The sequence below is a fragment of the Chiroxiphia lanceolata genome (genome assembly GCF_009829145.1).
Source record: "Chiroxiphia lanceolata isolate bChiLan1 chromosome W unlocalized genomic scaffold, bChiLan1.pri scaffold_51_arrow_ctg1, whole genome shotgun sequence".
Lineage (NCBI taxonomy): Eukaryota > Metazoa > Chordata > Aves > Passeriformes > Pipridae > Chiroxiphia > Chiroxiphia lanceolata.
In genome coordinates, this window is record NW_022476503.1 from 77,719 (window position 1) to 100,991 (window position 23,273).

The 23,273-nt window shown below is 53.9% G+C and overlaps 3 protein-coding genes across 3 annotated transcripts; 1 reads left to right on the top strand and 2 right to left on the bottom strand.

Moving 5' to 3' along the window:
• Positions 1–2,725: 2,725 nt before the first annotated feature.
• On the bottom strand, positions 2,726–3,667 carry LOC116781525 (olfactory receptor 14J1-like). The gene has a single exon (XM_032677189.1). The coding sequence runs from the start codon at positions 3,650–3,652 to the stop codon at positions 2,726–2,728; it is 927 nt and encodes a 308-aa protein (XP_032533080.1). The 5' UTR covers positions 3,653–3,667.
• Positions 3,668–11,313: 7,646 nt separating this feature from the next.
• Positions 11,314–12,282, top strand: LOC116781526 (olfactory receptor 14J1-like). The gene has a single exon (XM_032677190.1). The coding sequence runs from the start codon at positions 11,314–11,316 to the stop codon at positions 12,280–12,282; it is 969 nt and encodes a 322-aa protein (XP_032533081.1).
• A 5,918-nt stretch (positions 12,283–18,200) lies between these two features.
• On the bottom strand, positions 18,201–19,169 carry LOC116781527 (olfactory receptor 14J1-like). The gene has a single exon (XM_032677191.1). The coding sequence runs from the start codon at positions 19,155–19,157 to the stop codon at positions 18,201–18,203; it is 957 nt and encodes a 318-aa protein (XP_032533082.1). The 5' UTR covers positions 19,158–19,169.
• Between the last annotated feature and the right edge of the window lie 4,104 nt (positions 19,170–23,273).

Consider the following 23,273-nt stretch of genomic DNA (forward strand, 5'->3'; position numbering starts at 1 on the left):
GGCCCTGCTGCTGCTCTGGCCTTGCAGGCTGCACACCCCCCTCCTGCTTTCCCACCCCCCTCCCAGCAGCATTTCTAGACCCTCCCTGATGTCTCTGCACCAGCTCTGGCTGTTGCCATGTGCACTTGGCCTTCTGAACTTGGATCCTGAGCCCCTGTGCCACAGGACATCCCTCCCAGAGCCCAGGCCCTTCTCCAGGGGGTCACTGCAGAGCTGAGCAGATCCAGGTCACCTCCCATTCCTCTGCCAACCCCCTGGGCCTGCTCTGGGCCCTCCAGGTCCTTGCCCTGCTCCCAAGGGCTGTGGGGGTGCTGAATGGTCAGGGCTTGGGGTTTAGAGCTCAGGGTGGGGATTAGGGAGAACTTTGGGAGGTTTGTTGTTCTGCTGGCAGTGTCTGGTTCAGGATTAGGGGAAGAGCTTTTTGGGCTGGGTCAGGATTAAAGCTTGGTTTTTCATACTGGTAATACAGGTTTGGGAATGGGGTGGGATTAGAGGACAAATAAGAGTGTGGAGTTCTGGGTTTGGGTTTTTTCTGGTTTGGAATTAGAGCAGTGGATTCCTTTCAATGGGGGGGGCAGCACTTTTGGGTGGTGTTAGGGCTTGAGGTTACAAAGTGCATAAAGGTCTATCAGGAGTGTTTGCACAGTCAGTGTTTCAGCACCCTCAGCATTCCCTTAACCTGTTTTTACCTCATCAAAATCTTTCCTCTCTCTTGGTCAAGCCCCTCTTTCCTTCCCCAGTTTTCTTATTCCTTTTGCCCCAGTTCCTCCCAACCTCCTCAGAACTTTCATCAGGATGGGCTCAGCTTTGTGATGATGCTGTACAACCTCATGGAATCAAGGAGCCACTGTGAAACTGCAGAACCTCATGGAATTACAGAGCCATTGTGACACTGGGGAAAGCCATGGAATCAAGAGGCCACTGGGACACTGCAGGGCCCCATGGAGCCAAAGGAAGCCAGGGACAGTGGGCAACCTTCTGAAATAAAGGGGCCATTGTGACACTGCAGAAACCCATGGAATTAGGAGGCCATTGTGGCACTGCAGGGCCTTATGGATCCAAGAGAACACAGGGAAACTGTGGAATCTCGTGGAACCAAGAGACATGTGGGGCCTCATGCAACCAAAGGAACCCTGAGACATTTTGGAAGCTCATGGGAAAAAACGTTCATTGTGGCACTGCAGGGCCCCGTGGAAGCAAAGCAACAGAGGAGCACTGAAATCTGGTGGAACCAAGGGGCCATTTTGACATGTGGGCCTCATGGAACAAAAGGAACCCTGAGACATTTCAGAACCTCATGGAGCCAAGGGGCCATTCTGACCCTGAGGAACCTCATGGACTCAAGGGGCCACTGTGACACTGCAGGGCCTCATAGAACCAAAGGAACCCTAAGACATCTCAGAGCCTTTGGCTGTGCTGGAGAAACTGGGAGGCAGAGCCAGCTGATGGTGCTCCCTGCCACTGACCACCTCCCACAGACGCTCCTGTGTGGCCATGGAGGGGGCTCAGAGGGGCCCTGCCTTGTTCCAGAGCTGGGACATGGCTTTGGGGGCTCCTCTTGATTGACCTGTGGAAGTTCATTGAGGGGAACACAAGTCACTTGCAAGAGTTTTCCCTGTTCCTGCTTTGTCCCCTGGGCTTGCAGAGCTCTGTTTGCCCCTTCACAGCAAGATTTAGTACTTGATCTCGGGGTGACTCCAGCGTGGGCAGGATTCTGCTCCAGGGCTCCATTCCCTGCTGACTGGATGGGACGGGCTGTCCCTGCAGATCCTCTGTGCTCTCCTGCACTTCCTGAGTTCCTACAGACAAGTCCTCACCTGCCATCAGAGCCCTCACAAGCTGCAGAGCCCCAGGCAGGTGACTTGGAGATCATTTGGCACCTCCATTGGCCATCGGCCACCAACACACAACATCTGACCCAGCCCTCAGTCCCTGCAGTCCCAGTGGGGCTCTGACCTCCCTGCACTGTCTGCATGGAGAAACAAGCAAAGCAATGAGACTTTGGAGAGTCTATTCTTTGGATGTCTTCTCAATACTAGTGTTGGGAAAAGACCTCAGCCTTCAGGAAGTGCCTGGAGGGGAACCCCTTTGCTGCTGGAACTGCTGTTGTGGAGCCCAGCCCTGTCCCAGCAGTGCCCAGGGCCTGTCCCTGCCTGTGCTCACAGGCCTGACCCACAGCAGGACAGTGACTGAGCTGCCAGAGCACTCAGGCCTTGGGCATGGACAGGAAAGGAGAGGGTGGGAGAGCAAAGAGAGCAGCTCTGAACAGACCCAGTTCTGGGGCTCCCTGGCAGTGCTGGGACTCTTTTCCCCTCCACATCTGCAAACGTGGAAATGCCCTCCAGCTTCAGGGGAGGTCTTGGAGGAAGAATCTGGAAAAAAGCATTTATGTCCTTTCTTCCACTCAGAGATTGTGATTCCTCATGTAAAAACTAACACAGGGAGGATGTTTGACAAATACCTTGTTGCACAAACTTTTATTTTGTTTAAATGCACACAAAGCATGATTTCTGATTTCTATATTTTATGGGTGAAAAAAAAGAGGTAGAGAGTGAATTCTATATCAGATGAAGAATAAAATTTCAGTGTTAATGACATGAACAGAGGGAAAAAACAGGGAAGCCCCCCGTCCCAAACACTATCAAAAGCTTAGCAAGGCAGGCTGGGCCCAAAATGTGTTATACAATGAGTGTTCTGCAGACGAAAAGAGACAGTTTATTGCATCTCAAAAACATGTAGTCTTCATTTTCCGTATGGCATCCATGAGCTCCTGGTTCCTGAGGCTGTAGATGAGGGGGTTCAGTGCTGGAGGCACCACCGAGTATAGAACTGCCACCACCAGGTCCAGGGACGGGGAGGAGATGGAGGGGGGCTTCAAGTAGGAAAACATGCCAGTGCTGAGAAATAGGGAGACCACACCCAGGTGAGGGAGGCACGTGGAAAGGGCTTTGTGCCGTCCCTGCTCAGAGGGGATCCTCAGCACAGCCCTGAAGATCTGCACATAGGAGAAAACAATGAAAACAAAGCACACTAAAAAAAGAAAACCACAAACTGCAAGAAGGCTAATTTCCCTGAGGTAGCCTGAGTGTGAGCAGGAGAGCTTGAGGATGTGTGGGATTTCACAGAAGAACTGGCCCAGGGCATTGCCCTGGCACAGGGGCAGGGAAAATGTATTGGCTGTGTGCAGCAGAGAATTGAGAAAGCCAGTGGTCCAGGCAGCTGCTGCCATGTGGGCACAAGCTCTGCTGCCCAGGAGGGTCCCGTAGTGCAGGGGTTTGCAGATGGCAACGTAGCGGTCGTAGCACATGATGGTGAGGAGGGAAAACTCTGCTGACATGTAGAATACAAAGAAAAAGAGCTGTGCAGCACATCCTGTGTAGGAGATGGTTGTGGTGTCCCAGAGGGAATTGTGCATGGCTTTGGGGACAGTGGTGCAGATGCAGCCCAGGTCTGTGAGGGAGAGGTTGAGCAGGAAGAAGCCCATGGGGGTGTGCAGGTGGTGGTCACAGGCTACGGCGCTGAGGATGAGGCCGTTGGCCAGGAGGGCAGCCAGGGAGATGGCCAGGAAGAGCCAGAAGTGCAGGAGCTGCAGCTCCCTCCTGTCTGCAAATGCCAGGAGGAGGAACTGGGGCATGGAGCTGCTGTTGGACATTTGCTACCTCTGGACATGGGGACCTGTTCATGTTTGAAATAACAGTGACAAGTTAGGGCAGAACACTCTAAGAAAAATCAAAGCTGCTTTCCAACACCCCTCTCACTGCTCTGTTGGTTTTCCTTTTCTAGGAGTCTCTCCTTCAGCTCCATGGCTGGAGCCCTGCTTGGGCCTCACTACATCTTCCATGAGGAGCAGACCCTCTGCCCACTGGCTGTGAGGGCTCAGCCCTGCTCTGCACCCGTGGGGTCATGGGCATGGTGGGCACAGGGGCCTGTCCTGGTGTTCAGCTGTGTCAGATGAAACTGCTCCCACTGCAAAAGAATTTGTCAGCATCTGCACTCCTAGAAGAACCAAGAGAGCAGAGGGCAGTTTCAGAAGTTTGAGTTTGGTTTTTTTAGACTCCCCTCATCTCTCCTGAGGAGTGTTCCTGGATGTCAGAACCCCTCAGTACTTCTGATGCACTCAGGGAGAACAGAGCAGGTCCTACCAGGCAGGAGAATTGTCCTGGGCTTTGTGCAGAGTGAGGGGAGCTGGTCTGTCCCTCTCTCTTGTTCCCAACTGCCCTGGCTTTGCTCCTTCCTGAGATGGAGATTGATCACACTCCCAGTTTGGTCTGAAAAACCACCAGACACTGTTGAGAGCAGAGGGATCCATCCCACACCCCTCAAGGTCTCAGCCTGTCTCAAGGGCTCAGCACCCAGTGTTGGACTGTGTAGCTTGAACTCCCCTCCCAGTGACCCTGACTGAGAGAAGGAGGGAACAACCTCAGGACCAGGGGCAAGCTGAGAACCAAGGAAATGCACAGGGAGGGTCCAGCTGGGAGAGGCCAGGGCAGAGCCCACTGGGCACTCAGGGCAGCGTCACCCTGAGCCAGCTGGGCCACCTCCCAGACACCAACAGTGACAGCAAGTTGTTCTCAGCCCTGGGCAGCTTCTCAGAGTTCCCTCTGCAACTCAAAACAGCAGGCATGTGGCTTGAGAGCTTGAGAGAAATCCCTCCTTGGACCTTCCCCTTGAAGTATCCCCTGGAAAATATCCTGGGGTGCTCTGGTTCTGTGACCAGTCCTGCCCCGTGAAACTCTCACTGGATAGCAGAAGAAATCTGCCCTGCCCTGCCAGGCTTTGCTCTTTCCACCCCCAGCCCCTGCCCAGCCCTGAGAGAGCTCCCCAGCCCAGCTGAGAGCTGCCCCTGGCAGTGGCAGAGCTCCTGCCCAGCACAGCCCTGGGCTGCAGGACCCTGCTCTGCAGGACAGCTTGGGGCAGCCTGGGTGGCACAGCCCGGCTTCACAACCCTGCAGCCATCCCTGGGAGAAGGGAACTCTGCTGGGATGTGCCTGGGATAGTGCAGCAGGGAGAGGGATGTGCCAGCATTAGGAGATCTTTGCCCCAACTGCAGACACATTGCCCTTCATACTGACTCACCGTGAGGGAGCCAGGAAAGATTCCTCCTCCAGTGCATCTTCCTCTTGACTTCCCTCCCAGCCCAGGCTGTGTGTGACCTCTCTCTGCCTTGCTTTTGTGCCCTGGGTGCTGCAGGCAGTGCCCTCAGCCCTGCTAGGCTGTGCAGAGGAGCTGCTCACCAGCAGAGCTGTCTCTTTGAAGCTCTTCTTGCTTACCAGGAGCTCCCTGTGTGCCAGGAGCCCGGCCCAGCTCAGCAGCACAGCAACAGCCCCAGGCATTTCATGACCCTCGAGGGAGTTGATGTTTATGTGAGACTCAGTCCCTGAGAGGAAGTTCAAACAACTTTTCAAGAACTCAAAATGAGTTTGAAATACTGAAGTTTCTTGTACTGTTAATGGGTCCCACTGAGGGATAGGAGTCAGAAAGTGTCCCCAGATTCCAGTTGGAATAGAAAACTGCAGACAGTGATGACAAGGATGGACAAGTAATGGAAAGGTGGCTCTAATGCTGAACAAACATTGACTTGTTTCCTTAATCCAGAGGACCAAGCCCTGACCCCCATCCCCTGGGAAGGCAGATCCTGTCCCTGTCTCATTCCTCAGGGCTCTTCCTGGGGCACTGGGATGTGGGATGTGCAATGCCAAGGGCAGGACCATGGGGTGGCACCTGCCAGGCTGCTGAGCAGGGACAAGGGGGCCATGAGGCCCCAGGGCTGCAAGGGCCACTCCCCTCCTCCTGGCCTCAGGGGCACAGACAGCAGCCCTGGCCAAAGGCCTGCAGAAGGTGGCTGTGTCAGGGCCTTTCAGCTTCTCCCCCTCCCTGTCTCCTCTCCAGCCCAGGCTGTCCTACGGTGTCCATGCCCTGCCCCTTTCCCTGCAGGCTGTCGTCATCCCCCCGGCTGCCCCACCTGGCTGGCACCTTCCTGCACTGACATCTCTGCGTCCTCCCTGGCTCTTCCTGCACACACAAAGCCTTGGGCTCATCCAGACTCCTTCTGGGTGAGGTGTTGCAGCACAGTGTTTTCCATGGAGTGAAATTCCTTTTTCCTCATGTTCACTCAGGACCTCCCCAGCTGAACTTGGCATTAATTCTTTCTTTCTCATGCTCTTTTCTGCTCTGACAGAAGGATCCACCATCTCTAAATCCTCCCTTCAAGCCCTCTCAGGGCTGTCCTGTACTGTCCTCAGTCTCCACACCATTGAGGCCACATCTCCTTAGCCCCTCTCTAGTGCTCATGTGCTTGAGACCTTTAAAGCCCATCTTGGGAGATCTCTGGGCACTCACTAATGTGTTTGCAGATGAAAATATCGTGCTCAAAGCCTAAGGAAATCACAGTTACCATGACAACCAGCATACATTCCCATTGCTGTGGTCAGTTACCATGCAAATAGAATGCATTCCCATTGCCACAGTCAGTTGCCATGGCAACCATAATACAGTGTCTTTTCTACGGTCGGTTACCATGGCAACCATAATGCATTCCCATTGCTACAGTCAATTACTGTGGCAAACAGCATAGTTCCCACTGCTACAGTCATTTACCATGGCAACCATCATACTTCCCACTGGTACAGTCAGTTACCATGGCAACCAGCATACATTCCAATTGCCATAGTTGGTTACCATGGCAACCATCATTCTTGTCACTATGGTCAGTGACCATGGCAAACATTGTACATTACCATTGCTACGGTGAGTTACCATGACAACCATCATACGGCCACATTGCTACAGTGAGTTACCATGGCAACCATCATACATTCCCACTGCTATGGTTGGTTACCATGGCAACCATTCTCCTTCCTACGGTCAGTTACTACCGCAACCGTCGTACTTCACACTGGTACAGTTGGTTACCATGGCAATCTTCACACATTCCCATTCCTACTGTCAGTTACCATGGTAACTATCATACATTCCTGTTACTACAGTCAGTTACCATGGACACCATCAGACATTTCCATTGCTATGGTTGGTTACCATGGCAACCAGCATACATTCCCACTGCTACGGTTGGTTACCATGGTAACCATCATACTTCTTACTGGTACAGTCCGTTACCAATGTCAACCACCATACATTCCCATTTCTGTAGTCAGTTACCATGGCAACCATCATAGTTCCCACAGGTACAGTCAGTTACCAATGGCATCCAGCATATATTCCTGTTGTTACAGTCAGTTAACATGGCAACCATCATACATCCCCATCCCTACTGTCAGTTACCATAGCAAACACCATACATTGCCATTTCTATGGTCAGTTACCCTAGCAACCATCATACAGTCCCATTGTTACTGTCAGTTACCATGGCAGCCATCATGCAATCACGTTGCTACGGTTGGTTACCATGGAAACCATCATACATTCCCATCCCTACAATTGGTTACCATGGCAACCATTATATGCTCTCATTGCTACAGTCAGTTACCATGGCAATCATCATAAAGTCCCGTTGCTATGGTCAGTTACCATGGTAACCACCGTACATTCCCAGTGGTACAGTTGGTTACCATGACAACCATCATAAATTCCCATTTTTATGGTCAGTTGCCATGGCAACCATCACACATCCCCATTGCTGTGGTCAGTTATCATGGTAACCATCATACAGTCCACTGCTATAATCAGTTACCATGGCAACCATCATACAGCTGCATTGCTACGGTCAGTTAGCATGGCAACCATTATACATTCCAGTTTCTACCATCACCTACCATGGCAACATCATACATTCCTGTTCCTACTGTCAGTTACCATGGCAACCATCATACAGTCCCATTGCTATCGTCAGTTACCATGACAACCAGCATACATTCCCATTCCTACAGTCAGTCACCATGGTAACCAGCATACATTCTCATAGCTATGGTCAGTTACTGTGGTAACCTCTTGGTTCCTCTTGGAGAGAAGCAGATGCAGATGCAGCCTCCCTGTTGTCCACCAACCTTTAGAGCAGCTGTGCTCTAAAGGCCTGTGTCCCAAGGGCTGTCTTCACCAAGACCCTGAAAAAAACCTCTTGGACTCTTTGCATCCTGTCGTGGGGCCTTTCCAGTGAATTCCAGGGTTATCAAAGCCAACTTGAATGGGCTCTTTGTCTCACTCCACAAGGTCACCCAAACCAGTCTCTCCTCTCACCCTCACCCACAAAAGTTCACCCAATTTGTTCATCCCCTGGAGCAGCTGCACAGGTTTAAGAAGCTCCTTCCCACTGAGGACACCTCTCTCCTGCTCTTTCTCTCCTGTGTCTCCTTGGCCTTCTCTCCCAGCCTTTGTGTCCCTGCAGGGCTGGGATTCACTCCCTGCCCCAAAGGCACCCAATGGGTCTGAGAAGCCCTGGGTGGTGCCTGTCCCACAACTGCTGGGAATGGGGATGGGCTTCCTGCACAGGCCCTGTGCTGTCCAGGGCAGCTGCTGCACTTGTGCTGCAGAGCCCTGGCACCTCCCCTAGCACTACAGGCCCCTCTTTGGCTGTTCAACCCAGGCTCAGCTGCCCTCAATTAGGTTCAGCAGTGAAGGGACGTCCAGGAGACAACTGCCATTGTACTCTGAGGACATGTAAAATATACCCTGATAAAGAAGAGGAGAGAGATCTCTCTACCTGTGCCACCTGACTCCATTTGGTCACCTGAGCACCTCTAGGGGCTGCCCTGGACAGAAGGAACAGTGACAGGTTCCCCTGTCCTACATGTGGACCCCTTCTCCCACTGAAGTTGGCCAAAGCAATGTCCCAGCAGCCTCCAAGGAGATCCCACAGCTGCTGCCCTGTCCCTAGGAACTGCTCCACTGGAGCCTGCAGTTCCCAGCAGGAATGTCGGTCACCTCTGGCCCCTCAGAAGGAACCAGGGCTTTGCGTCCCAGCAGGTCACTCCTGGATTTGGTCTTCATTCATTGCCATGGGAGCTGGGACAAGAAGTCACCTGCAGGGGCCTGTTCTGGGCCCACTGAAGTGGGGCAGGAGGAATCCCAGCCCATGGGGGTTGTGGAGGGAGCTGAGTGTCCTTCTGGCCCCAGGTCTGCGGAGCCACAAGGAGACACCTCCGTTGACTCAGCTGAGTCCCTTCCCTCAGTGCAGGTGAAGGAGATCCCTCCTGGCCACTGTCTGGGTTTCCTGTGCAATGATGGGACATGAAAAGGGGACTCTTGGACTTAATTGTGTGTCTGTTTGGAGAAATGACAGTGCTGAAAGAAGTGTGTGTGCCCAGCTGAGAGAAGGCACATCATTATTTCCTTCAGCTGTGTGCCAGCAGGTTCCCCTGGAGCCCCAGGGAGAGCTGGAGGGAGCCCAGAGAGGCAGAGTAAGAGCTGCCTGGGGCTGTTGCTGTGCTGCTGAGCTGGGCCGGGCTCCTGGCACACAGGGAGCTCCTGTCAAGCAAGAAGAGCTTCAAAGAGACAGCTCTGCTGGTGAGCAGCTCCTCTGCACAGCCCAGCAGGGCTGAGGGCACTGCCTGCAGCACCCAGGGCACAGGAGAGAAGGCAGAGAGATGAGAGGCAGCCTGGGCTGGGAGGGGACTGAGCTCTCACTACAGGAGAAACCTTCCCAGGATTTGAAGGAAGAATTGTCTGGCTGTAGGAAAGTTCAACTTGCCTTCCTGGAGGCATCTCCTCAAGCTGCCACATCCCACAGCTTCCAGGATCTTTCAGCAGGACTCTGCCAGTTGCTGCAGTGCAGGGGAAGTGGCCATATGGCAGAGCAGGGCAGGAGCTGCAGGCAGCAAGGGCAGAGAGGAGAAGGGAGCAGGAGGTTGAAGGGATCCTGGGCTGGGAGGACAGGGCAGAGCTGCTCAGGGCAGGAACCTTGCCAGCCCTTTGCCAGGGTCAGGCTGTGGCTGCAGAGCAGTGCAGGTGAGTTGCTGCAAGTGCCTCTGCCAGCTGCCAAATGGCAGCAGTGGCAGGAGCTGTCAGGATGGCTCTGCTGGATTTGCTGGGGTGCAGCAGGAGAAGCTGCTGCAGAGCAGGACTTGCTGCTGCCCCCTCAGAGGCCCAGGGCCAGAAGGTTCCCTGTGGCAGGGCTGGCTGTGGGGTGGGAAGGTGGGGGTGCAGCCAGGGGTGCCCAGGGCTGTGGGGCAGAGCAGGGTCCTGCCCCCAGGGCTCTGTGTGCTGGGGCAGGGACTCTGCTGCCTGCCAGGCTCAGCTCTCAGCCCGGCCAAGGAGCTGCCACGGGGCTGGGGGAGAAGGGCTGTGGGGAAGGAACAACTCCTGGGAGGGCAGAGCAGGGCAGAGTCCTTCTGATCTCCAAAGTGGGCTGCAGGGATGAGGGCTGGTCACAGCTCCAGATCAAAGCAGGAAATTTCCCAGAAGGTATTTGCAAGAGGCACAGACAGACAGGGGGTACCTTCAAGAGAATGAACCAGTTCTTTCAGTGTTATACTCTAGGTTGTCTGGGTGCTGACTGTGACAGAGAATTTAATCTCTGAGCACAGGAAGAGACACTGAAACTGGAACTCTGTTAGATTAGAGGAGATTGAACCTGAAAGTGTCAGACATCAGAACTGTCTTATAGACAGCATCAGTGTCACTTTTCCAGCCTCCTCAGGGTTGCTCTGACATTGCCATCAGAGCCTGCCCAGGCAGAGATGCCCCTGGGCAGTGCCCTGTGCTGCTGGGAGGGCTCTGCAGGGCAGAGCTGAGCCCCCAGGGTTGGGATGGGCTCTGGAAGCACTGCCAGGGCCCAGCCCTGTGCCAGGGAAGCAGCTGCTGGCAGGGACAGCTCCAGGCAGCAGAGCCCTGGGCAGGGAGTGGGGGGCAAGTGCCCCCAAGGCCTGGGGGAGGCAGCTCTGGGGGCCCTTCCCTGCAGCTCTGCTGGGAACTGTGTGCTGGGTAAAGAGTTGCCTCTACCTGGAGACCATCTCCCCTGTGGGACCCTGCCCTCTCTGCTGGACCTGTGCTGCTGGGTTTGGAGCTACCCCCAGCAAGGTCCAGCTCTGCCTAGGCAGGATCCTGGGCAGTGCTGAGCCTTCCCTTGGGGGTGGGCAGTCTCCTGTCCCAGCCCTTGGCTTCTCTGCAGGAGGGCTCCTGTCCTGTTCTGTCCAGCACAACTACAGTGCTGGCCTGGAAGGACAAGTTGAACTCTTTGGCAGCACATAGCAAGAGCTTCTACTACACACAACCTTCTGCCAGCACATATTAGAGAGAAAAATTTGATTTAATCTTGAAATGAATTGTATTGAAATCTGGAGTGATATTATCAGAGGCGTCTGTCTAAACTTTACCCTGTGGCTTCCTTTTCTGAGCAGACCCTGTGCTAAGAAGCATCAAATGCCCAACAGCAGCTCCCTCACGCAGTTCCTCCTCCTGGCATTCTCAGACAGGCGGGAACTGCAGCTCCTGCACTTCTGGCTCTTCCTGGCCATCTCCCTGGCTGCCCTCCTGGCCAACGGCCTCATCCTCAGCGCCGTAGCCTGTGACCACCACCTGCACACCCCCATGGGCTTCTTCCTGCTCAACCTCTCCCTCACAGACCTGGGTTGCATCTACACCACTGTCCCCAAAGCCATGCACAATTCCCTCTGGGACACAAGGACCATCTCCTATGCAGGATGTGTTGCACAGGTCTTTCTGCTTGTCTTCTTTCTTGGAACAGCGTTTTCCCTCCTCACTGTCATGTGCTACGACCGCTACGTTGCCATCTGCAAACCCCTGCACTACGGGACCCTCCTGGGCAGCAGAGCTTGTGCCCACATGGCAGCAGCTGCCTGGGCCACTGCATTTCTCAATGCTCTGCTGCACACAGCCAATACATTTTCCCTGCCCCTGTGCCAGGGCAATGCCCTGGGCCAGTTCTTCTGTGAAATCCCACACATCCTCAAGCTCTCCTGCTCACACTCCAACATCAGGGAAGTGGGGTTTGTTGGGGTTAGTGCTTGTTTTTGTTTTGGTTGTTTCATTTTCATTGTTTTCTCCTATGTGCAGATCTTCAGGGCTGTGCTGAGGATCCCCTCTCAGCAGGGACGGCACAAAGCCTTTTCCACCTGCCTCCCTCACCTGGCCGTGGTCTCCCTGTTTCTCAGCACTGCACCATTTTCAAATCTGAAGGCTCCCTCCATCTCCTCCCCATCCCTGGATCTGGCCCTCTCAGTTCTGTACTCGGTGGTGCCTCCAGCACTGAACCCCCTCATCTACAGCCTCAGGAATCATGAACTGACAGACTCTTTGAGGAAACTGGTAGCTACATTTATAGGCAAAAATAAAGTGTGTCTTTTCTTCTGCAGAACATTCCAAACGTAACTCATTGCAATCTAAGCCCTTTTTCTCCTCTATATCCCTTTTATCATCAGTGTATTTCCTTATCCTTTTTCTACTTTTCTAATATTATCCACAAATCAATGGCATTGCTCATGGGATTTCTACATCAATATCTACCATTCTTCTGTAATTCAAAGACTTTCAAAAGGCTTGTTCTCTGTACATTTGAGTAGAATAAAGTTCCCTGCCCTGTCCTGTGTGTCCAAGATGCTTCCTCAGCCCTTCTCAGGAGCTGCAGGGACAGTGCCTGTGTGCAGAGCTGGAGGGAAGAGACTCCCAGCACAGCAGCACAGCCAGGGACAAGGGCACTTGCTCCTTCCACATCTGCTCTTTCCAACTCCACACTGTCCTTCCCAGCCCTGCTGTGGGTGCAAGGCCTGAGTGCTCTGGCAGCTTGGGCACAGTCCTGCTGCGTGTCCGTGCTGGGATCACAGGGAGGGACAGGCCCTGGGCACTGCTGGCACAGAGCTGGGCTCCACACCAGCACCTCCAGCAGCCAAGGGCATCTCCTGAGGGCAGGGCAGGAAGGCTTCAGGCTCTTCCTCCACAGTCCCTGTCAGCAAAGTGCTCCAGGAATGCCCTGGCAAAGCAAATGCCAGTGCCCAGCTGAGAGTGGGAGTGTGCAGGGTGGGGGCACACAGCAGTGTCCTTGCACAGCCAGAGCTCCTGGCACAGACCCGAGGGACCAGCAGAGCAGGGGCTGGGCTGTGTCTTTTTTCCAGGGACAGCCTGGGAAGGTGGCCCAGGGCCACTGTCACAGAGCAGCCCCTGCAACCCCCATTCCCAGCCCGGGCCTCTCACCCCACCTGCAAGAGGTTGGTTGTCCCTCCATGGAGGGACATCAAGGGACCAGGTCAGAAGTCCATGTTCGCTTTGCACTGAGGACACTTCAGCATGTCTGCTCCACCCCTGCCCTGCCTTCTGGCCCGTGTTTGAAGTTTCATGAAGCATTTTGGGTTTAGCATAATTCAACATTAAAACCAGCATTATGACACCAGCAGTAACTCACTACAGAGAGATTGCATTGTTTGCATTCTCTGACCATTGTTTAGCTATTATCAGAGCAGAGCATCCTGCCAGAAATGGCCCCTTGATTCCATGAGGTTCCAAAAACTGTCAGGGTTCCTTTGGTTCCATGAGGTCTCTCAGTGTCACAACAGATCCTTGGTTCCATGAGGTTCTGGAGTGTCACAATGGCCCTGATGATTTGAGTTTCAACTATGTCCCAAGATTCCCTTGGTTCCATGAGGCCCTGCAGTGTCACAATGGCTCCTGGATTCCAGGATGTTCCAAACATCCCAGGGTTCCCTTGGCTCCAAGAGTCTCCCCAGGGTCCCACCGGCCCCTGGATTCCAGCAGGCCCTGCAGTGTCCCAATGGTCACTCGGTTCCATGAGCCACAGCGGCTGCCGCCGGCCTCTGTGCCCGGAGCCGCCGCTGCCACGGGGCTGCCGCACTCACCGCCGGGGTTGCCGCTCGCGCAGCCGCCGCTCTGCCCCGGCTGCACCGGGACCCGGCACCGCCTCGGGCCTGCGCTGCCGCCTCAGCGGCCACAGGCACAGAGCCATGGGGGGACCTTTGCTCTGCCACTGATGGGGCCTGCCTTTGTTCTGCTTGGGGCTGGGCTTTAGGAAAATTGCTGTTCATTTTCATGCTCCACTGGAACAGCTCCTGAATTCCAAAGGTTTCCTAATGCAGGGGAGGGGTTTCTATGGCATCGGAGGTGCCGCCCCTCGGGACAGATTGTCAATAAACCATCCAGCTGACTGGGATGGGTGTAAGAGCTGGGAACACAGGATAATCAGTCATCCCATGAAAACATTGGAAAACTCCCTACCTGAATCAGAATCCAAATGGAACAGTTTGGATACAATACCCAAATACTTTGGAAACTCCAGTCATTCCTGACACCAGGATGGAAATTCAGCAGATAGCTAAAGCCAGTCCCCTTGGGAGCCCACAGCCAGCGGGGCTGAGGGAGGCCCTGGCAGCTCCCCAGCACCTCCCTCTCAGTGGGACACCTCTGGCAGCCTCTCCCAGCTCGGGAACCCTCCAGTTTGCAACACTCCAAAGACCGGCGCTGATGCCCAGGACAATTCTGATCCCCCTCCACAAACACTCCTCCAGCTGGGACCCTTATCTGGTGGGAAACACAAAGGGATTGGTGGGAGTGTTTCCCTGACAACCAGGAGAATTTTGGAGAGGGACCTTTGCACACCCAGCTCTTGATGTGTCCACACATCTCTGCCTGAGTGTGGGTGTGAATTGACTGTGGTGGGAATGTTGTTGTTGTGAATCTACAATCTGTTGTTGTGGTGTTGTTTAACATCAGTCACTGTTAAAATTGTAGCAAATGCTATTGAACCACTTGATAACTGTTCAATTGGTCAATGATTAAGTGCTACTAATGTCTTTTGACCCTTGTCTTTGGATCCAAATCCTTTGTGCCCTGACTCTCTTGCATCCCAAGGCTCTGTGTAAATCATTCCTATTAATCAAAAAATATATATTTTTCATGACTTCCACTTTAAAATCTACCTCCTTAGCTAAACTTAAAAAAGAACTCTAATTAGCTGTAGACGTCTTGAAGACTTGAAGACAATTAAAGGAATAGAAATAATTTGTTTTTCAGTGTTTTAATGGATCCCACAGTGTGTTTGGAGTTGCATCAGCTGTCAGTCCAAGATGGGCCATGTCAGAACTGGTGAAGTTAGGAGGTAAGGAGCAAGGTTGATCATACAGGGTCAGTGGATCTCCTGAGGAGACACTCAGCATCAAGATCACTTGGAGAACACCTCTATCACCTCTATCACCCAGGCCCTGGCCCAGCAGATCCTGTCCCTCCCAGCTGGCTCAGGGCTGTTTGGGGGGCACTGGGATGGGAGGGGGAGGAACAACCAAGGCCCAAAACTGGGCAACCCCTGCCAGGCTGCTGAGGGAGGGGCGAGGCAGAAACCAAGTGCAGAACCTGCCAGGCAAGTTGGTTGTGGTGGCCTGAGTGGCAGAGGCAGCTGCCAGAGGCAAGGGGACAAAGGCCTGGGTGCCTTTGGGCCTTGCAGCCCTGCCAGAGCCCTTGGCCATCTCTCCTGCAGGCTGTCCTGCCCTGGCCCTGCTGCTGCTCTGGCCTTGCAGGCTGCACACACCCCTCCTACTTTCCCACCCCCTCCCAGCAGCATTTCTAGACCCTCCCTGATGTCTCTGCACCAGCTCTGGCTGTTCCCTGGAACACAAAGCCATGGGCTGATCCTGACTCCCTCTGGGTGGCCTCTTGCAGCACGAGGGTCCCTGTGGAGTGACATTTCTTCTTCGTCACCTTCAGTCTGAACCTTCCACGCTACTCTTTGTGGAGATTTCATTCTATTTCCAATACAGAGAAAAGCTCCATCCTGTCAGATCTCCTCTAGACCCTCTCCAGTTCTTCCTCCTTCCTCCAGAATGAGGAACCTCACAGACAGACAGACCAGTCCAGATGTGGTGACCCCAGGGCTGAGTCCAGGGGGGTGACAACTCCCTTGTCTGGGTGCCCACACTCCCCCTAAGGCAGCCCCATGTGCAGCTGGCCTTAAATCAAGGGGCCATTCTGATTCTTTGTAACATCACGGAATCAAGTGGCACCGTGACACTGCAGGGCCTCATGGAACCAAAGGAATGCAGGGACACTGGGGAATCTCATGGAACCAAGGGCCCACTGTGACATGCAGGGTCTCTTTGAAACAAAAGGAACCCTGAGACATCTCAGAGCCTCCTGGAACCAAGGGGCCACTGTGCCTCCCCAGAACTCCATGGAATCAAGCAGAGCCGCTGCCTCCCCCCCGCCGCCGCACGGACCGGAGTCGCCGGCTCTGCCCCGCTTGGACACCTCTGGAGTCAGCGTGTTCTTGGGCAGCACAACTGATCTCAGACCAGAGAGTTTCCCACATTTTACTTGGCCCCCTCTTTCCCATGGTTTTGGTTTTTGTTCTTTGTTCATTCAGGGGGAAAAGGGAGAAGGGAGGCATGTGTTGATCCCTGTTTTTATCTGTTTACAAAAGGGAGTTGGGGCAGGGGGGGATAGAGGAGGCAATTTCTCTCTCTGCTGTTGCTTTGAACTCTTCTGTTGGTGTTGCTGTTTTTGCTGCTAAATTTCTTGTCAGTAAACTGTTATTTTTTTCACTTATACTCCTTGTATTTTGTCTCCCTGTATTGGTAGGGAATAAAAGGGGAGTGAGTTCATTTGATTGGTGTTCCTGCCCTGATATGTGTCTTTAAACCAGGAAAGGTTGCTCAAGAATTCCCTGAAATTTGGCATCATTCACAAAGGACTTTAAAATACATTTTGTCCCATTATTTAGAGAGCTCTTCTGCATTGCTGATCACTGAGGGATTTCACCAGGAAGTTGCTGCCAAGAGGAAGTTGTACCATGGATTTTATTTGACACTCTTCATTCAGCCAACTTCCCACCCACCACATCTTCCACGTCTTCAGTCCAGCTCTCGCCAGTCTGGCCATAAGGAGACCACAGGACACCGTGTCAAGGGCCTTGACAAAGTCTGGGCACACAACATCCTCTATTCCCTCCCACAGGGGTTCTGCAATCCCTGCCTTGTCCTTCCCATGCCTGGCAATGCCTACAGCAGGACTTGCCCTATCCCCTTCCCTGCTGAGCCTGAGTAGGCTGGAACTCTCCCAACCTTCCTTGCTGCCCTGTTTGCAGACTGCTTCCATGTCTGCCTTTGCCAAGGCCCCAGGAAGCTCTGGGATGGCTCTGGCCTTTCCAAGGGTTTGGGAGAGGTCTCCCAGTGACACTGCCCAGCCTTCTCAATAGCCCTGACACCAAAACCTTTTCCATAGCCCACACTTCCAGAGGAGTGCCCAGGACACAAAACAGTTTGTCCTGGTGGTTCTGGAGAATTAAAAGGGATTTCTCCCTCGAGGCCAACCCCTCCAATTGGATTTGAGTGCAGCTGAAAGGTTTGCTCAGCATTTTGCCCAGTGCCTCCCTGCCCTGAAGGTTTCTGGCCCTCAGGCTGGAGCTGAGGGGGTTGGGCAGGTGCCTGAGGAGGGGATAGAACAAGGGCTGTGTCCAACTGTGCCAGGAGGGCTGTGCTGGGCAAGGATGAGGAGGCTGCAGAGAACAGTGGCACTGGGGAGGGGAGAGGAGCAGGTGGAGAGACCTTGTGCCTGCCCACACTGGGCAGGAGCTGCCCCAGGATGGCAGCTCTGAAGCACTCCCAGGATGTCCCTGGGAACAGGAGGGGAAGACTGGATCTGAAAATGAAACCTGGAAAGCAGAGAGCAGGAGTGTCATGGGGACACTGCAGGAGAGTTCCAGTCCTGGAGCAAGGTCACAGAAGAAGTGACCCAGTCCATGCAGTGGCCTCAGAAGATCCCACAGCATCCTGGAGATGCTGGAAGGGAGCCCAGCTCTGCTTCACAAGTTCCCAGGGCCTGTCCCTGCCTGTGCTCCAAGGGCTTCCAGCCCCCAGGACTGTGCTCAGGGAGCACTCAGGCCTTACAGCGAGAAAGGGGCTCAGGAGGACAGTGTGGAAGTGGCAAGAGAGCAGCTCTGCAAAGACCAAGCCCTGCTGCTCCCTGGTAGTGCTGCTGGACTGGGATTATTGTCCCCTTCCCACTTGCAAATACACCCTGTCCTGCAGTGTGCTGTCCTTTAGGAACATCTAAGAAGAAGGGTCTTGGACAAAGAAGGCACTGCAGGGTCCTTTATTTTGTTTAAATACTCAGCAAGCAGAATTCATCGTTTATACAGTCCCTGTGTCAAAATCAAAAGGTGGACATAAAATTAGAAGGCAGGTGCCTAAGAATATTTAATTGCACAGGAAATTATTGCCAGAAGAACCTGATGACCTCCATGAAAAACCTGACCAGGAAGGCTGGGCCATTAAGGACTCCCATTCTGAATGCTACACACCAGAAAACAGGCACATAATTGCTCCAGAAAAGCATCCAGTCATCATTTTTCTCAGGGCATCCTTGAGCTCCTGGTTCCTCAGACTGTAGATGAGGGGGTTCAGTGCTGGAGGAACCACTGAGTACAGAACTGACAGGGCCAGGTCCAGGGATGGGGAGGAGATGGAGGGGGGCTTCAGGTAGGCAAATATGCCAGTGCTGACAAAGATCGAGACCACGGCCAGGTGAGGGAGGCAGGTGGAAAAGGCTTTGTGCCGTCCCTGCTGAGAGGGGATCCTGAACACAGCCCTGAAGATCTGTACATAGGAGAAAACAACGAAGATTAAGCAACCCAGAAAAGGAAAAGCACTAAAAGCAAGAAGCCCAATTTCCCTCAGGTACGTGCCTGAGCAGGAGAGTTTTAGGATCTGTGGGATTTCACAGAAGAACTGGTCCAGGGCATTGCCCTGGCACAGGGGCAGGGAAAATGTATTGGCTGTGTGCAGCAGAGAATTGAGAAAGCCAGTGGCCCAGGCAGCTGTTGCCATGTGGGCACAAGCTCTGCTGCCCAGGAGGGTCCCGTAGTGCAGGGGTTTGCAGATGGCAACGTAGCGGTCGTAGCACATGACGGTGAGGAGGGAAACCTCTGCTGACATGAAGAAGAAAAAGAAAAAGAGCTGTGCAGCACATCCCATGTAGGAGATGGCTGTGGTGTTATGGAGGGAATTGTGCATGGCTTTGGGGACAGTGGTGCAGATGCAGCACAGGTCTATGAGGGAGAGGTTGAGCAGGAAGAAGCCCATGGGGGTGTGCAGGTGGTGGTCACAGGCTACGGCGCTGAGGATGAGGCCATTGGCCAGGAGGGCAGCCAGGGAGATGGCCAGGAAGAGCCAGAAGTGCAGGAGCTGCAGCTCCCTCCTGTCTGCAAATGCCAGGAGGAGGAACTGGGGCATGGAGCTGCTGTTGGACATTTGTTATTTCTTAGCATAAGACCTGTTCAGAAAAGGAAAGGACAGGGAACAGTTAAGACAGACCTCTGTGAAAAAGCAACTCCGTTTCTAAAAGAAATCGATGTGTTAAATGTCACCAAATGCACTGCCAAGGAGTCAGTTTTGCTCTGCTACAGTGTGACATATAACTTTTTTCGTAGAGCTCTCAGACATACAAGGAATGTCAGTGGTAACACATCTTGAATACAAAAGTTCCCTCTCTATACCCATGATTCAGAAGAGCTGGAGCTGCAGAGTAGAAGCTTAGTCTGAAGTTAGAATAATTGTACCTGTGTTTTCTATTTTTACCATCACACCTGGGGAAGGTTCTTTTCCACTGCAGGAATCCTCATTTCTATGGCCCAGCACACAGTGCCCAGCAGAGCTGCAGGGAAGGGTCCCCAGAGCTGCCTGAACACCCCCTCCCCCAGGCCTTGGGGGCACTTGCCCCCCACTCCCTGCCCAGGGCTCTGCTGCCTGGAGCTGTCCCTGCCAGCAGCTGCTTCCCTGGGCACAGGGCTGGGCCCTGGCAGTACTGCCAGAGCCCATCCCAGCCCTGGGGGCTCAGCTCTGCCCTGCAAAGCCCTCCCAGCAGCACAGGGCACTGCCCAGGGGCATCTCTGGCTGGGCAGGCTCTGATGGCAATGTCAGAGCAACCCTCAGCAAGCTGGAAAAGTGACACTGATGCTATAACTCTCTATAAGACAGTTTTGATGTCTGATACTCTCAGGTTCAATCCCCTCTAATCTAACAGAGTTCAAGTTGCAGTGTCCTGTGCTCTGAGATTGATTTGTCTATCGCAGTCAGCACCCAGATAACCCAGAGTATAACACTGAAAGAACTGGTTCATTCTCTTGAAGGTCCCCCCTGTCTGTCTGTGCCTCTTGCAAATACCTTCTGGGAAATTTCCTGCTTTGATCTGGAGCTGTGACCAGCCCTCATCCCTGCAGCCCACTGTGGAGATCAGAAGGACTCTGCCCTGCTCTGCCCTCCCAGGAGTTGTTCCTTCCCCACAACCCTTCTCCCCCAGCCCCGTGGCAGCTCCTTGGCCGGGCTGAGAGCTGAGCCTGGCAGGCAGCAGAGTCCCTGCCCCAGCACACAGAGCCCTGGGGGCAGGACCCTGCTCTGCACCACAGCCCTGGGCACCCCTGGCTGCACCCCCACCTTCCCACCCCACAGCCAGCCCTGCCACAGGGAACCTTCTGGCCCTGGGCCTCTGAGGGGGCAGCAGCAAGTCCTGCTCTGCACCAGCTTCTCCTGCTGCACCCCAGCAAATCCAGCAGAGCCATCCTGACACCTCCTGCCACTGCTGCCATTTGGCAGCTGGCAGAGGCACTTGCAGCAACTCCCCTGCACTGCTCTGCAGCCACAGCCTGACCCTGGCAAAGGGCTGGCAAGGTTCCTGCCCTGAGCAGCTCTGCCCTGTCCTCCCAGCCCAGGATCCCTTGAACCTCCTGCTCCCTTCTCCTCTCTGCCCTTGCTGCCTGCAGCTCCTGCCCTGCTCTGCCATATGGCCACTTCCCCTGCACTGCAGCAACTGGCAGAGTCCTGCTGAAAGATCCTAGAAGCTGTGGGATGTGGCAGCTTTAGGAGATGCCTCCAGGAAGGCAAGTTGAACTTTCCTACAGCCAGAGAATTCTTCCTTCAGATCCTGGGAAGGTTTCTCCTGTAGTGAGAGCTCAGTCACCTCCCAGCCCAGGCTGCCTCTCATCTCTGTGCCTTCTCTCCTGTGCCCTGGGTGCTGCAGGCAGTGCCCTCAGCCCTGCTGGGCTGTGCAGAGGAGCTGCTCACCAGCAGAGCTGTCTCTTTGAAGCTCTTCTTGCTTGCCAGGAGCTCCCTGTTTGCCAGGAGCCCGGCCCAGCTCAGCAGCACAGCAACAGCCCCAGGCATTTAGTGACCCTCGGGGGATTTGATGTTGTTTCCATGAGACTCAGTCCCTGAGAGGAAGTTCAAACAACTTTTCAAGAAGTCAAAGTGAGATGGAAACACTGAAGTTTCTTGTAGTGCTAATGAGTCTCACTGAGGGACACAACTGAGAACGTGTCCCCAGGTTCCAGTCGTAGCAGAAATCTGCAGACAGTGATGACAAGGATGGACAAGCAAGGGAAAGGTGGCTCTGATGCTGAATAAACATTGATTTCTTTCCTTAATCTAAAGGACCAAGCCCTGGCCCCTAGCCACTGGGAAGGCATATCCTGTCCCTGCCTCATTCCTGAGGGCTCTTCCTGGGGCACTGGGATGTGGGATGTGCAATGCCAAGGGCAGGACCATGGGGTGGCACCTGCCAGGCTGCTGAGCAGGGACAAGGAGGCCAGGAGGCCCCAGGGCTGCAAGGGCCACTCCCCTCCTCCTGGCCTCAGGGGCACAGACAGCAGCCATGGCCAAAGGCCTGCAGAAGGTGGCTGTGTCAGGGCCTTTCAGCTTCTCCCCCTCCCTGTCTCCTCTCCAGCCCAGGCTGTCCTACGGTGTCCATGCCCTGCCCCTTTCCCTGCAGGCTGTCGTCATCCCCCCGGCTGCCCCACCTGGCTGGCACCTTCCTGCACTGACATCTCTGCGTCCTCCCTGGCTCTTCCTGCACACACAAAGCCTTGGCCTCATCCAGACTCCTCTTTTTGGGACATATTTCATCACAACACTGACCTCAGAGGGAAAGTTCTGACTTCTTGTCACCAGTCTAGGCCACCCCAGCTGCCCTTGGTGGCACTAGTTCTTTCTTAGGCTGTTTTCTGACAGGAAGAAAAGCTCCACCAGCTCTGACACCCCCCTTCCCGACCTCTCAGGCTACTCCTCTACTGTCCTCAATCTTCACACCACTGACTCCCTGAGTCCTCAGCCTCTATATACGGGTCATGTGCTTGAAGACCCAAATTCCTTCCTGGGAGATCTCTGGGACCTCTCCAAGGTTTTGGAAGATGACAACAGAGTGCTCTTATCCCAGGAAACACAGAGGGACCCTTTATTCCAAGGGTTGTCTTGGTAGAATGAGGCACAATCTCTTTAAACTTTCTGGTACAAGGGAGCTCCAAGTGCCAACCACCGGAGTGGGAGCTCCAAATCATCAGGGCTTGTGTTCTTTGGAGGGCCAGACATTGGTGAGACTGCTCTGTGTGTGTGCACATGGAAGGACTTGAAGGGCACAGTGAACTGTCTCAAAACACTGTCAAAGCAGGAAAATCCCATAAGGCACCACAACACATAAGCACTGGTGGCAAACAGGAAGGCCTTTAATTCCAAGGCCTAAAAGGAGGTGAAGCTCTGGAAGTAGCCCCCAGGACAGAATTGCACTGTGCAGAGTGTGGGAAAGAGCAGACAGCCCCAACAGGAAGGCAGGGCTGGTAAGGCAGGTCTGGGGAACCCATCCAGACAAAGATTCCCACCTGCAGACTGGAAGCACAGCGGGCAAAACTCCCACCGTGGCAAGCTGTGGGAAAGGAAGCAAGTCCTTGTAGACGTGCCAGCCCAAGCTGTGGGAACAGCATCTACCCCCCTGAATACCCGGGGCTTGGGCTGTATAAAAGTGATAGCCCAGAAGCACAACTTGGGGATCCTCCACCGAACAGAGCAGGGGGAAGAAGGACCGGTGGGAGCCTCAGGGATCTACATGGTGTGATACATTTACTTCATCTCTGTCTCTCTCTCACTGGCTTCCCACCACCCCCTTCTCTCTCTTTCTGTTTCTTTCTTTCTATCTACCTTCTATTTACTGTTAAATAAAACCCAGACTGCTGACTTTGGCACATGGTCTCCTTTGCAGCTGAATTTGGGCAGAGGTGTCTCTTAATAATGGGAACCTGAGAGTATCCATGAGGTTTTACAGTGTGGGAATGGCCACCAGATTCCATGAGGTTCCACAGAGTCACAGGGTCCATTTGGCTTCGTAAGGCTCTGTGGTGTGATAATGGACCCTTGATTCCATGGGTTTGCAAAATGTCTCAGGACTCCTTTGGTTCTAGGAGGCCCCACATATCAAAGTGGCCCCTTGGTTCCATGAGATTCCACAGTGTTCCAGGAATCCTTTGGTTCCATGAGGTCCTGTAGTGTCATAATGTCCCATTGGTTCCATGAGGTTCCACAGTGTCACAATGGTCCCTTGATTCC